Source organism: Neodiprion fabricii, chromosome 1, assembly GCF_021155785.1.
Source record: "Neodiprion fabricii isolate iyNeoFabr1 chromosome 1, iyNeoFabr1.1, whole genome shotgun sequence".
Taxonomy (NCBI): domain Eukaryota; kingdom Metazoa; phylum Arthropoda; class Insecta; order Hymenoptera; family Diprionidae; genus Neodiprion; species Neodiprion fabricii.
The window spans coordinates 17,227,858-17,240,094 of record NC_060239.1 but is presented as its reverse complement, the minus strand read 5'-3'; the positions used below and the strand labels follow the sequence as shown (position 1 = coordinate 17,240,094).

The following is a 12,237-nucleotide window of genomic DNA, read 5'->3' as shown; positions in this document are numbered from 1 at the left end:
TGTTCATTTTTTCAACAATTTCTAATTTTTCTTCCGGTAACACTGTGTCATTGAAGAGAGCCAAGCAAGCCAGCTGTTCGTGCGAATACCATAAATGTCTAGATAGTTTCTCAAGTGCTGCATTGGCAGTGTCTGGATGAATTTTTCGATACTCGATGAGATCTTTTATTAATTGTAAATCCGAATTAGGTGCTTTTATCGCGTTTGGAGCACTGAACCACATTTTTACGTAAAATAACACAATAAAAACACATATTTTACGCAGAATATCCAGTAGCGTTGCTGATACTTTGAACTGCTTGCGAAATAAATATATTTTCAAACAATAAAGAGCTTTTGAGAGCCATCTTGCATGGTGACAAGCACCAGGAGTTTTAAATTTTACATCTTGACTGTTACTACCACCCAAAAAGATACTGCTTAGCGCTAAAAATTCTTTATAGTCTGTAACAGTTGAATTTAGCCGCTAAAGCAGTGACTACGGGACTCAGTAATAGGTAGGTCCGTAGGGGGGGGGGGGGAGGGGGCTTTTACCTAAGCGGTTATAGGACATATGTAGAGGCAATCGATCGAGAAGTGTAAGAGATAGACGACGGATGAGCGGTCGATCGTTATCAGAGTGCGCTCTAAAATAAAGAAATCATAACGAACAAATTGATACAACTGACGAAAAATGAAGTAAAACGCGGAAGGATTCTATTGCGAGAACGAAGGACTCTTAGCAGCGACTCATCTTTTTACGGATTCCTGATCACAGAAAACCACCTAGATATGACGGACGAGGGGAGTCCAATTGGCCGGGCACGGAATTAGCGAGCGCAACTGAGGAAATGGAAACTGGGATTTGAAGAATATCCCCAAAGACACGCTTATGATAAGTTTTATATTCTGACCTGTACTATTTTATCTGTAATTTTACGAGTATGCCGTTTATGGAATTGTTATTGTCCTAGATGTCCGCCGTGCCCATTTTATTTATACAATTTATTTATTATTTTCTTTCATATTTATACGCTTCTTTTATTCGGTTTCAATTTATAGATGCATGTCATTAGGTCATACCGAACATCCGAAATTCCGTTTTAAATAAAAAAATAAAAAACAATAAAAAGTAAATTGATAGCGGCTGATCTTTGTTAATTGCGAGAGGCTCCTCAGTTGGAGTTAATTCTAGTCTAAGCAACCCGCGATAACGAAAAGACCGTTACAAGTCGTCCCTTGGTTGATGATTCTAATTGAAAAACAGAAAAAGAAATACGAAAGTGAGAAAATGGTACATAATTATTTTCGGCAGTCAATGTTATTTGCGCAGTAATAGAGACGTATGCAGAATACTCTTATTAGTTAATAAATTTTTCAATAATGTTAAAAAAGGAATAAAATTTACAAAATATTAGAGCAAAAATAGATCTATAATATGTAAATTGAATGAGGTAGAAAATTAGAAAGTTATTACTTCGTATCTGTTCTTAATCTACGCAAAACGGTGTTAACCACTAGTTTATAACTGTTTGAAGGTAAATGTTCAATTGTTTGTATAAAATCGAAATTATTCATACCTTCAATTGATTCTCAATAACATCAAGAATATCTTCTTTTTTGTCGTTCAAAATATCGGCAATTTGTACATCGTTTGTACCGATTTCGTAAACGGAAGTATCCATTTTATTCAAATTATCTCTAAACCTTTTAAAAATAGGTGCATTTGGGCTACTTGTGACTGGCCAAGCAACTTCTGCGACATTTCGTAGCAATAATTCCGACGTATGATGACGACAAGCTAGATACAATAAATCATGACCAAGTTTTTTTTCTAGTAAAGTACAAGCACCGCTATTCTCACCTTAAAAAATTTGATGTTATGATTAAAATAGATAGAAAATAATAACATAAAGTCAAAAATTTATTCCAACAATATAATAATTTACTAGTATTTGTAGCCGTTGTACCAAAACACATTGCTTTAACCCTTTCGGTACGGACGCATTCTACGTCGCGCCGTCCCCGCTGACCGAGCAGTCGCGGCAGGCGTCCGTACTTACGGAACAACTGCAAGCGCCCGTCAGACGCACAATACCACGCTATCTTACGCAGAGCGAGTGCAGTCGCTCGTAAAAAAATGCTTAAAAAATTATAACATAATGTTGGGTTACCATGGTCACCGTTCGTACATAACGAGCGTGAAATGTTGGGTTACCATGGTCACCGCTCGTACAGAGCGAGCGTCAGGCGTTGGGTGACTACAGTCACCGATCGGGCCGAAAGGGTTAATATTATCGCAAATATCTATCTAATAAAAAATCTATCAATATTTAGCCCCTATCCCTAGTTTGAGTACGATCTAGGGCTGATACCAGTTCTGGAGTTAAAATGTTGATTTTCTTCATTTTAGGATGTACAGGGAGTTCACTCTCAGAATCCGAACAAGCTCGCTTCAACCCACTGGAATGTGATGTTAGACTATAAAAACTTGATGACACTGAGTGTTGAGATAGTTTTAAGCCTGAAATAAAGTATTTTTAGAGTTAAATTAATGGATATAACAAATTCAAATATAATTTTGATTTCTTTTCCAGCATATGTAATTCAATGAAAATATGGTAGGAAGTAATTTTTTGATCGCACGGATATTTTATTTTTTGTAAAAATATCTGACTCCAAAAAATATTAAGCAAACTCTCTACTTATAAGTTAAAATTATTGTTACGATTAGATCAATTTTCAATCTCCAAATTTATACACGGATTTAGCTAATATCAAATTCATTGAAAATGATAAATTAATGACAAGAAAGTAATTGAAAGTATTATCAATCTGAAACAGACATTCAAATTAATAAGAAATATTATTGAACTTAATTTTGTGAGTATGAGGTTGAGAACGATTTTCGTGCAAAGAAAATTTGACAAATAAACAAAACAAAAATCTATCTGAATCACACCAAAATGCTCTTAATTACTGGAAAATTGTTGATGATTAAATTCTAGAATTTATAATTGTAAAAAAATATTGTAATTTTGAGACTAACCATTATCATTCTTGTTGTTCTCATTATCTTCATTAGTTATCTCCTGTTTCACATCAGATTGATCGTGATGAATTGTTTGTGGCAAGGAAGAAGTAACTGGCGAGTGGATATTAACTTTTCCATTTCGACATTCAACCAAAAATCGTTAAAGTTCATTCGGTAAATTATTAACCGCCGTAGAATTTGCTATGTCAAACAATTTATCAAGCTTTTGACTGAACTTTTCAACATTTTTTTGTTGTGTTTTCGATTTTTTTTCTCTAATACGATGTTTTTAATTGATAAATATTCAGTGTAAAATTTTTTTAACTTCTGAATACCATGCTGAGGATGAATAGTTGGTATCATTAGCTTTGCCCAAAGAGCATTTGTATCACTGATAACACTAGTAACACTGTTTCGTATATTTATATTCAGAGACTGATGCTTATAAATAAATTCAACACTTCACGATAAGCAGGTAACTTGTTGATATTTATTTCAGTTGTTTCAAATCCAATTAAATAATTGTAAATATTTTTACCAATTTTTTCACACATATTTGTAGAGCTAGAAATCAACGTAACCTCAAATTTAACACAGAATACGTTTCACGACGTTAGGCCACTCAGTACACTCGGAGCTTTGTTCTTACTCTCGCGGAACTAGTACGCGAAAACAAAGAATACGCTGCAGTTAAACGGGAAATTGGTCGAACTCATTCAAGGTCACGTCAAAGCGTACAGTTCCGTAGTAGTTTACGTAAACAAAAACTGATTACTAATCAGTGATTAGTATCATAATACAAAGTAGTAAAAATATATACTTCATATATTCTTTGTCTTGTTCATATACATCTTATCTTTAACTAGAATTTTAGTGGTATTAAGTTATTAATAAATAAATTAAAATTATCAGGGGGAAAATTAAATAAAAAATTCATAAAGAAATAAAATAAAAATTTTAAAAATATCCCTTTTGAAATGTTTTTTTCGAATTTCAGTCTCAAAATTTTCAGTTATTCAACTTTTTAATCATTTGCAACTTAGGAAATAAATAATTGATAATTTGTGTGACATTAGAAAATGAAAAATCAATAATTCGACAATTTAACTCAATAATTCATGAAAATTCCATACTTCCTCACCTTAAAAGCCCAATATCTCAATAAACATCGATGTTAGCAATTTGGTTCTCTGGAACTTTTTTGTAGGAAATCAAATTTTCTACAAATCTGTTCAATATTTTTTTTGTAGCTCTGGTCATTTACGAGATGGGGGCAAAGAAACAAGAATTTCATGAAAAAATTGAGTTTGGGTGGCCCGTACGACCTCGCCGGTGTGAGTTACGACTTCACCGCAATGAGCACTTTTGTAGAGCACTTCATTCCGAAGAAAACCTACTGATGTCCTAGACTATACCATAAAATGCCTCTGTAGATGTTTTAAAGAAAAAAATTAAAGTTTACGTGTATTTTAAGCGGGAAATCTTTACATCCCTTGGGCGAGCACTTAATATTAATATTAAGGGCTCAAACTTTCAGGGAATTTTTTTTGTTGTATTTCCAACAAAATCTCATTATGGGACCGAAAAAAATAGCCCAAAAAAAGCATCCTAATTCGCATATTTCAGAAAAATTTCAGTCATGTGTTATTTTAAACAAAACACTTTCATTGACAGAAAAATATACTAAACTTTTGATTGTCTAAGTATGCCGTGTCTAATATGTCAGAAATATTTTAGCCGTATTTAAGATGCCACCCAACATTTTTGTTACTTCAAAAAACTTCACTTTAAATCATATTTCTATACTATAATATCCATTTAACATACCGTGCCGACAGAATTGAATTTTGTGAAGAATCAGTTAATTCGTTATTATTGATGAATTTCATTATTGCTTTGAAGAAATGATACGGGCAAACCTAGGAAGATTCTGTAAGTGGTAGTATAGCGTAGTGGTTAGGACGTGCATGTAGTAATGCGATGATCCCCGTTTGAATTCCAACTAGGTGATAACAGTACGAAGTATCACAGCAGAATTTGAATAAGCATTTTAATCAACGTTTGGGAGTACAGATAGGTGACTGTAATTTAAATATCGAGCCGTTCAATAATAGGTTTTCGTATTCAACATATCACACGGCACAAATCACATATCACTCATATGGCACAAAATATATCAGAAATATTTCAGACATATTTCTGATATGTTTCTGAAATGTTGCTATGAACCATGAAATGCTTCAAATGAAATAGTTCTGGAACGTTTCAGAAATCTATCATGTAAATGTTTCTGAAATGCTGCGATGAAACATGAAATGCTTTAAATGAAATATTTTTGGAACGTTTCTGAAATGTATCATGGAAATATTTCTGCTATGTTACGGAAATGTTTCTGACATATCTTAGACATATAACAGTTACATAATGTACTTATATATGCGGACATGGACATATTTCTGACTTATTTCTGTAACATTGCAATGAAATATAACATGTCTCGATTGGGATATTTCTGAAACGTTTTTGAAATATTTCGTGCTGTGTGGGTTAGCAATAGGATCCCGACATTGACCTGTGATTCGTCCTTATGGTGATGGAAAAACTAATTTATCATAGAAAGAGGATTTGAGGGATATTATTACGTAAATCTTGGGAAAATACAAATTTTAATATACTCTTAACGAATATAGCTGGAATCTTAAGTGGATTTTTATTTACGGATTTAGAACTGTTTTAGAGGGTGGCTCGATTAATATTTCATTTGACACCTACTGAAGGCCAATCCAGTATGTAACTTTCTAATCAAGTATGAAAAATAGAGACGAAACGTTAGCCATGGATGATATCCACGGAGTTGCTCAAGTCAGTAACTGCCGTAAGTGTTTGCAATAAATCGTGAGTTGAAAAATTCAATCAATCCTGTTAGAATCAAATGATTCGTATAGAATCCGTTGTGCTCGGAATTATGTTCTCTAAGAGATAAGATAAATAAATGTAGAAGCCATTAAGTTCTCGACCTTACCGAAAAAATGTGGAAGAATTTTCGGTATCATACGTCATTAATCAAGGTTAAAACATAATGTTGACATTTCGGCCGTGTAGAGGGGGCCGTTGTCTGTGGGTATTATTCTGAACATACACCCCAAAAAGAAAGGAAAAACCAAGAATCAATTATTTTATGGGCCCTTTGATACCCTCATTGTTTAGGACTTATGTTCAAACTCACAGAACGCGTAATCAAACACGAAGCCACAGTAGCACACAAAAAATGGCATGGACAATGACGTTGACTGGTAGAGAAAGTCCAATAAGACACCTGTCTAAAAGTCGACCAAGACGACAAACCAAAATCTGGTGTCAGTCTCAATCTCAATGTCGGCAACGACCAACATATATATTAAAATTTTTCAACCTCTGAAGTAGATAGGTTTCCATTAAAAGGATTAAAACGCCGTTTTTTATGAATCAAGTTGTAGTAGGCATCAATTAAATTATCCGTGTCGGATCCGTAAGGAAGTACCAAAGGGTCATCATTGTTTCTTTTATTGATAGTTTGACGTATCAGTTAGCTAGGTTTCTGAATAACATCTTTAAATATTATTGCTTTAAACCAGCCTCAAACATTAAGGATAGTTTCGAGTTTGTTAAAGAAATTGCTGAAGTTGAGATCCCTGATGGACGTAATATTGTTTCTCTTGACGTTGTTTCTTTAATTAAAAATGTGGCTACTGATTTCGCAATAAACGCGACCATCAATAATTAAGATCAACTGCGAGATAACATAAGAATTCCGTTAGATGATTTTCTCAATACGTTGCGTTTATGCTTTGATGCAGTGATATTTAAGTTTCATTGCTCCACTTATGCTCAAACTTTTGGTGCGCCCATGAGATCCTGATTGTCGCCTATCTTGTCAGATTTAGAAATATTATCCCTGAGTACTTTTAATTTTCAGCCAATGTTTTATCACAGATACGTGGGTGACATCCTACTCACAGTACCTAAAAGTTCATTGAACAATGTTCTTGCTAATTTCATTATTTTCCACGCGAGATAACAATTTACTTCTGCAATGGAAGTGAAAGGTAAAAGTAATTTCGTCGAAGTATCTGTGATAAGGCACATGTTGATGAGACAAATGGGTTGATAATACAGCTCTACAGAATAAAAAATTTTTTTTGCTTCTCTAATTCTTTTTGTGAATTCTGGTGTTTGAGAACGTAGAATTTACGAAAATAATTATGATTATACATATAATATTATATTTGCTCTAATTTTTATGTTATTGTAGTATTGTATTCGAGAGGACTTAATAATTATAGGATAATTTCTCTTAATCAGTTGGAGTTAGGAAAATTCTATGTTAGTACTTTTTTATAGACCATAATGTCCTATAAGAAGCTGTATTTAGATAGTTTATAAAAGAAGCGTTTTTACGTCTTATTTAAATGGAAAATGGAAAAAATCAATATTAAGAGCGCGTATTTGGCTGAGATATTCTATTTGAGATGCTCTACCGAAATTTTGATATACATTTTAAAAACAACATTTTTGATTTCTGGAATACCCTAATAGCCTCCCTTTTGACTAAACTCGCGGTGCCCTCTTTTTTATGGCGGGAACAAGAAAGAATTATATTTTTTTTAAACTTTTTTCACTTTAGTCGGAACAAAGTAATCAGTAAGAAATTAGTGAGTATAACGAAAACTATCGAAAGTATTTTTTTGATAAACTTAAGATACTGCAAAAAAAAAAAAAATAGACTTTTTCACATAAATATTGCCTTTTCGAGTCATATATGAAAATATCGGTGAAATAAATAACTAGAGCCAATTTCGAAAAAATTCGCTTACTCCTAGGGTCGTTGACATACAAATCTTCCTAAGGCAACTCAAATATCAAAGACAACAATACCACTGTTGAGCAGTGTAATCATTTCGTACCGGTTGGTACGAAAAACGAACCTGGTCTCGTAGGTGCATGAATTTTGAGTCCCATCATACGCTTAAACAAAAAATACCTAATCTATATATTTTAGTTGACAGGGGGATCCTATTGGCAAATAATAGAATTCATGACAAAAACATTAATTTTATAAAAGAGGTTTTAGCATTTAACGACGCTCCATCGCGATTGATTAATCAATGCATTGATGCTAGGCTAACTTATTAGAAGGACAAAACAAAAGAATTACTCGGTATGTTAGTCTGAAATGGTGATTTTGTTCCAGTTGCTAGACCTCTGTTGAGATTCCTCTATGTCAAGGGGTTGTCTCCGGCAATAGTTCGGCTCTTGCAGAAATTCAATGTTATATGTGTTTGCAGAAATGTCAATCATTTGTCAAGGTTATTCGTTTTACCGGAACATAGAAAACCCGAATAAAAAATTTTAACTTGGTGTACAAAATACTTTGTAGGGATTGAAATGAACGTTATATTGAATGTTGCATATGCTACGAGTACGCAGTAAATACATACACGATAATACACATTACTACATACATTTAACACAACAATGTACCTCGGCGGCACAGAGACAGTATAGTTTTGACCGTCCATAATAAAGGTTGGCAGACTCTCAATACACGAAACGGTCATTGGCCACTACCTTATTTCCTTATCATTTAAATAATAAGATAACGGGACAAAACTGGTAGACCGCTAAAAAATCAGGGTTTCCAATGAACATAAACGGAATATTTTCGTGGGCCCACAAAAACAAACAGCCTAAAGAGAATCATATTGGAGATATGAAATACTCGTATTACTGGTGACGACAACACGGTGATTCTTCGATTCGACACCGATAATTCAAGTGATGCTCACCACAACTTGATTAATAAAAAACAGTGTTTAATCCATTTCATTACAGAATATCTAACTCAGAGGCATTCAAATAATAATATATAAATATGTTAGTTGTTGGTGGAAAGTGAGATTGAGATTGACAACAGATTTTGGTTTGTCGAGTTGGTCGACTTTTAGGCAGGTGTGTTGTCGTACTCTCTTTTACAAGTCAACGTCACTGTCCTTGCGGTTTTTGGTGTGACAGTGTGGCTTCGTGTTTAATTTCACGTTCTGTTGGTCTTAACATAAGCCCTTTATAGGGTAAGTGTTCAGAATAATATCCATGAATAACGTGTAGAGAGATATGATAACATTTGACCAATGATGTTATGTCGCTATAGTTGAAGAACCTGGCAATCTCTTGGATTTAAGATGATCTTTCACGAAGCTTAAGTTTTGTTTTCATTTGTATTTATGTACGTATCTTCACAACTTGTTACAAACTTACTCTTCTCCTTGATGTTATTTCGTTAACTTGATTTGTAACGAATAACTGTTTGCAATTAAATTGCAGTTGTGAAGAGGGCCCCCTTCACAGGGCCGAAACGTCAACATTTTGTTTTAACGTATGATTAGTGACCTGTGATACCGAAAAATCCCTGCACAAGATGCATAAATACCTTTGCGATGATGTTAAACCTGATCAAGCACGGGGTACAAAATAGATAATAAGGCATCCAATGATCATCTCCATAACTAGCCAAATCCGTGTGGATTAAATATTGGACAAACTCTCTCCACGTTGGCTCTATTCCTGCGGGAGGAGGAATGTCCTTCGGTCTGATTACCTGATCAGATCTTGGAGGTGCAATTCTCTCATCTGAAATTTATTTCTCTTCAATATAATGTTATTGCTAAACGTTTTGCAGGAACCTCATTCACGGGCAAATCAAATTAAATGAATGTTACTTTTCTCTCACTGAATTTCGTGTTCACTCAGAATATACGTTATGTGAATTCAGCTGTATTTCAATTTTGGTATAAATGTTTGAAATCTTGCAACTCAAACATTTGAATTAGCAGTTCACGATTGTATAATAAATTATACCGATCGGCATGCATTATTCCGGTATGTACATGAATTTGTGATTGCAAATTTTGTACAGGTACTGTCAGTTGCCATCAGGTCAATAAGGACCGTGTGCTAATATAAAACTTCGAAGAACTGATACTATACTGATTTTTATGTAGTGATCAAGCACTTGCTGGTACTCAAAATATCATATTGGATGTACGTATATTCAATGATTTGAAATTCATTTGAGGAAAAAAATTTCTAGCTCAAGGTTTGTCATGTAATAGATTAAAATCACTCAACTATTTTCGCTCAAACCAATTTGAAAGGAAGCACAGATAACACAAAATGCGTATAATAAGTTTTTTATGAATGTTATTTCATCAGATAAACATGACAGGTCCGCCGTAATGCATTAGACAATGAAAACCGCCCATCACCTCGAAATTTTGCGACAATCTTGGATCCGTATTTCTTATAAAAGTGAAGAGTCCCATGTTCCCTGCCCGCCACAGAATTTTCCAGTTTATCGCGATATGCGCTGAGCAAACGTTCAAAAGGGTGTCGAACCACAAGCAGTTTGCGACTTTTTTCCAAAGCCTGAGGAAAAAAATGTATGTAATCTCCCGAATGCTGACTTCTGAAATCATCATAAAAAGAAGTGTAACCAATTGTTGACTTAACACACCTCTACGGCCTCTGATAATTCCATTTCCGGTAGGACGCTTCGTGCGATTATCGAAATCTGTCCACTGCTGTTAGCTAGTGCTTCTTCCGGGATTCCATTCAGCAAACATAAATTGTAAAACCATGTGGTACTTCCAGCCTTGTATACTGGGCAGTAAGATAAGTTGTGTACCCTGGATTTATGCACTTGAGAAATCAATCGTGAAAATCTGGATTTTTTTGTAGTTTTGATCGGTATAAGCAGCGCATTATGAGCGTAGATGAGTGTCGTTCAAGTCTCATACTGACTTGTACCGCCAATAAAATCAGCATTCGTCCGTGAACCGTATATTCTAAACTCATATCTTACAATTAGACTTACATGTCAATGAAGAAGACTGTATACTGTGGAGCTGGCGGATGTTTGTAGAAAGATTCGAAATTCCGATCCTGATACCGACCCAAATGGCGACGTTTGCAAGTTTCTTCCACCGTAGAAATTCTGCGGTTATTATCTCTGTTGGCTTCATCCTGAAGCGACAGTAGCTCAGTTAAATAGAACATTTCATATCGTTATTGCACATTTTGAATTGACTTATCTTACCAAAAGCAATCTTAGCTCATGGCTGTCTGTTTGATGGGGCTTGACTGCATCTCTTGTATAGTCTCCTTCGATTTTTTTGATGAGAAAAATAATTGTAACAATGCTAGTGATAGCTGCCAGTCCTCCTATCAAGCTCGTCAGCCTGCAACGTTTCAGCGTTCTATTCGTGAATTTCAGTAATTTTGATATAGGTAATAAATTTTATCACCTGGTTTTGCTTATAATTAATAATTTAATTAACCAAGAATACTAAATTTTGAATTCAATTCAATACGAATCCCGTATAAATTTTGTCACTATCAATAAGTTCTGTAGTGACATTAAGTTATGTTTACAAGTAATACATGAATAAGTTATGATGCTAAACATCTATTTTTGTAGGAACAACACACAATGGTTGCTTCTTATTTCAATCAACTTTTATGCACAAGTTATTCTGGTGATTTTCATTACCCAATTGTTTCCTAGTAACAATTTCTTATACTTTTAATGGACAGGTTCAAAAAATATTTGGCGGAATTTCAAGAAAATCAATGGAAATAATGCGGTGCCAGATCGTTGTATATTTTCAGATTTAATTATTTGCATGCTAGGGCTGCAAATAATTTAGATTCATTTGGAGGTATGGAGCAGCTCGTAGACCCAGACACATTTAAAAATTGCAACTTTTAATCCAGCAATCTGATTTTAATAAACTTTTTCGAATGCCATTGCATAACTTTTCGTTACATAGTTTACATGCCTGTCACTCATTGTCAATCTTAACTGCTATATATAAACTTGAAAATCTATTGCCGTACAACTTATCAAGAATGTAATTAAATGATACGAAGTTCAGCAAATTATGAATATAGCCATCCATTCCTAATTGTAAATAATCATTACGAATTGAGTGAATCGCAATCTTTGATGCTATTACAAGATAAAATATAATAACAATGTAATGCGAAATCTATATATATGGGCTATTCCGCGTCAACCGGATCAGTCATCTCTCAGATATTTTTTTAATTTGGCATGTGGATTGTGTAGGGGGAGTTAGATTTTTGTGCCAAAGCGCGAATCTCGTAATGCAAAATTCGATTTTTTATTA

The 12,237-nt window shown here is 34.1% G+C and overlaps 2 protein-coding genes across 7 annotated transcripts in view; one reads left to right on the top strand and one right to left on the bottom strand.

Annotated features, from left to right (window-relative positions):
- LOC124187809 overlaps nt 1-12,237 on the top strand; it is a 340,932-nt gene that overhangs the window by 126,262 nt on the left and 202,433 nt on the right. The gene's annotated exons all lie outside the window — the stretch shown is intronic.
- The window catches only part of LOC124178173 (carbohydrate sulfotransferase 11-like), a 67,427-nt gene that overhangs the window by 52,315 nt on the left and 2,875 nt on the right, over nt 1-12,237 (bottom strand). For 3 of the 6 annotated variants that reach the window (XR_006869775.1, XM_046561424.1, XM_046561534.1), the window contains exons 2-6: nt 11,145-11,286; nt 10,923-11,071; nt 10,563-10,734; nt 10,315-10,474; nt 9,480-9,679 (exon numbers count right to left, since the gene is read on the bottom strand). Coding sequence is in view for 5 of the 6 variants with exons in the window: in XM_046561424.1 (XP_046417380.1) it covers nt 9,480-9,679; nt 10,315-10,474; nt 10,563-10,734; nt 10,923-11,071; nt 11,145-11,286 (823 nt within the window). In the remaining variant the exon portion in view is untranslated. Of the gene's footprint in view, nt 1-1,884; nt 2,504-3,028; nt 3,125-5,329; nt 5,986-9,479; nt 9,680-10,314; nt 10,475-10,562; nt 10,748-10,922; nt 11,072-11,144; nt 11,287-12,237 lie in introns of those variants that run through there. The other 3 variants (XM_046561651.1, XM_046561731.1, XM_046561483.1) reach the window with 3 other exon arrangements.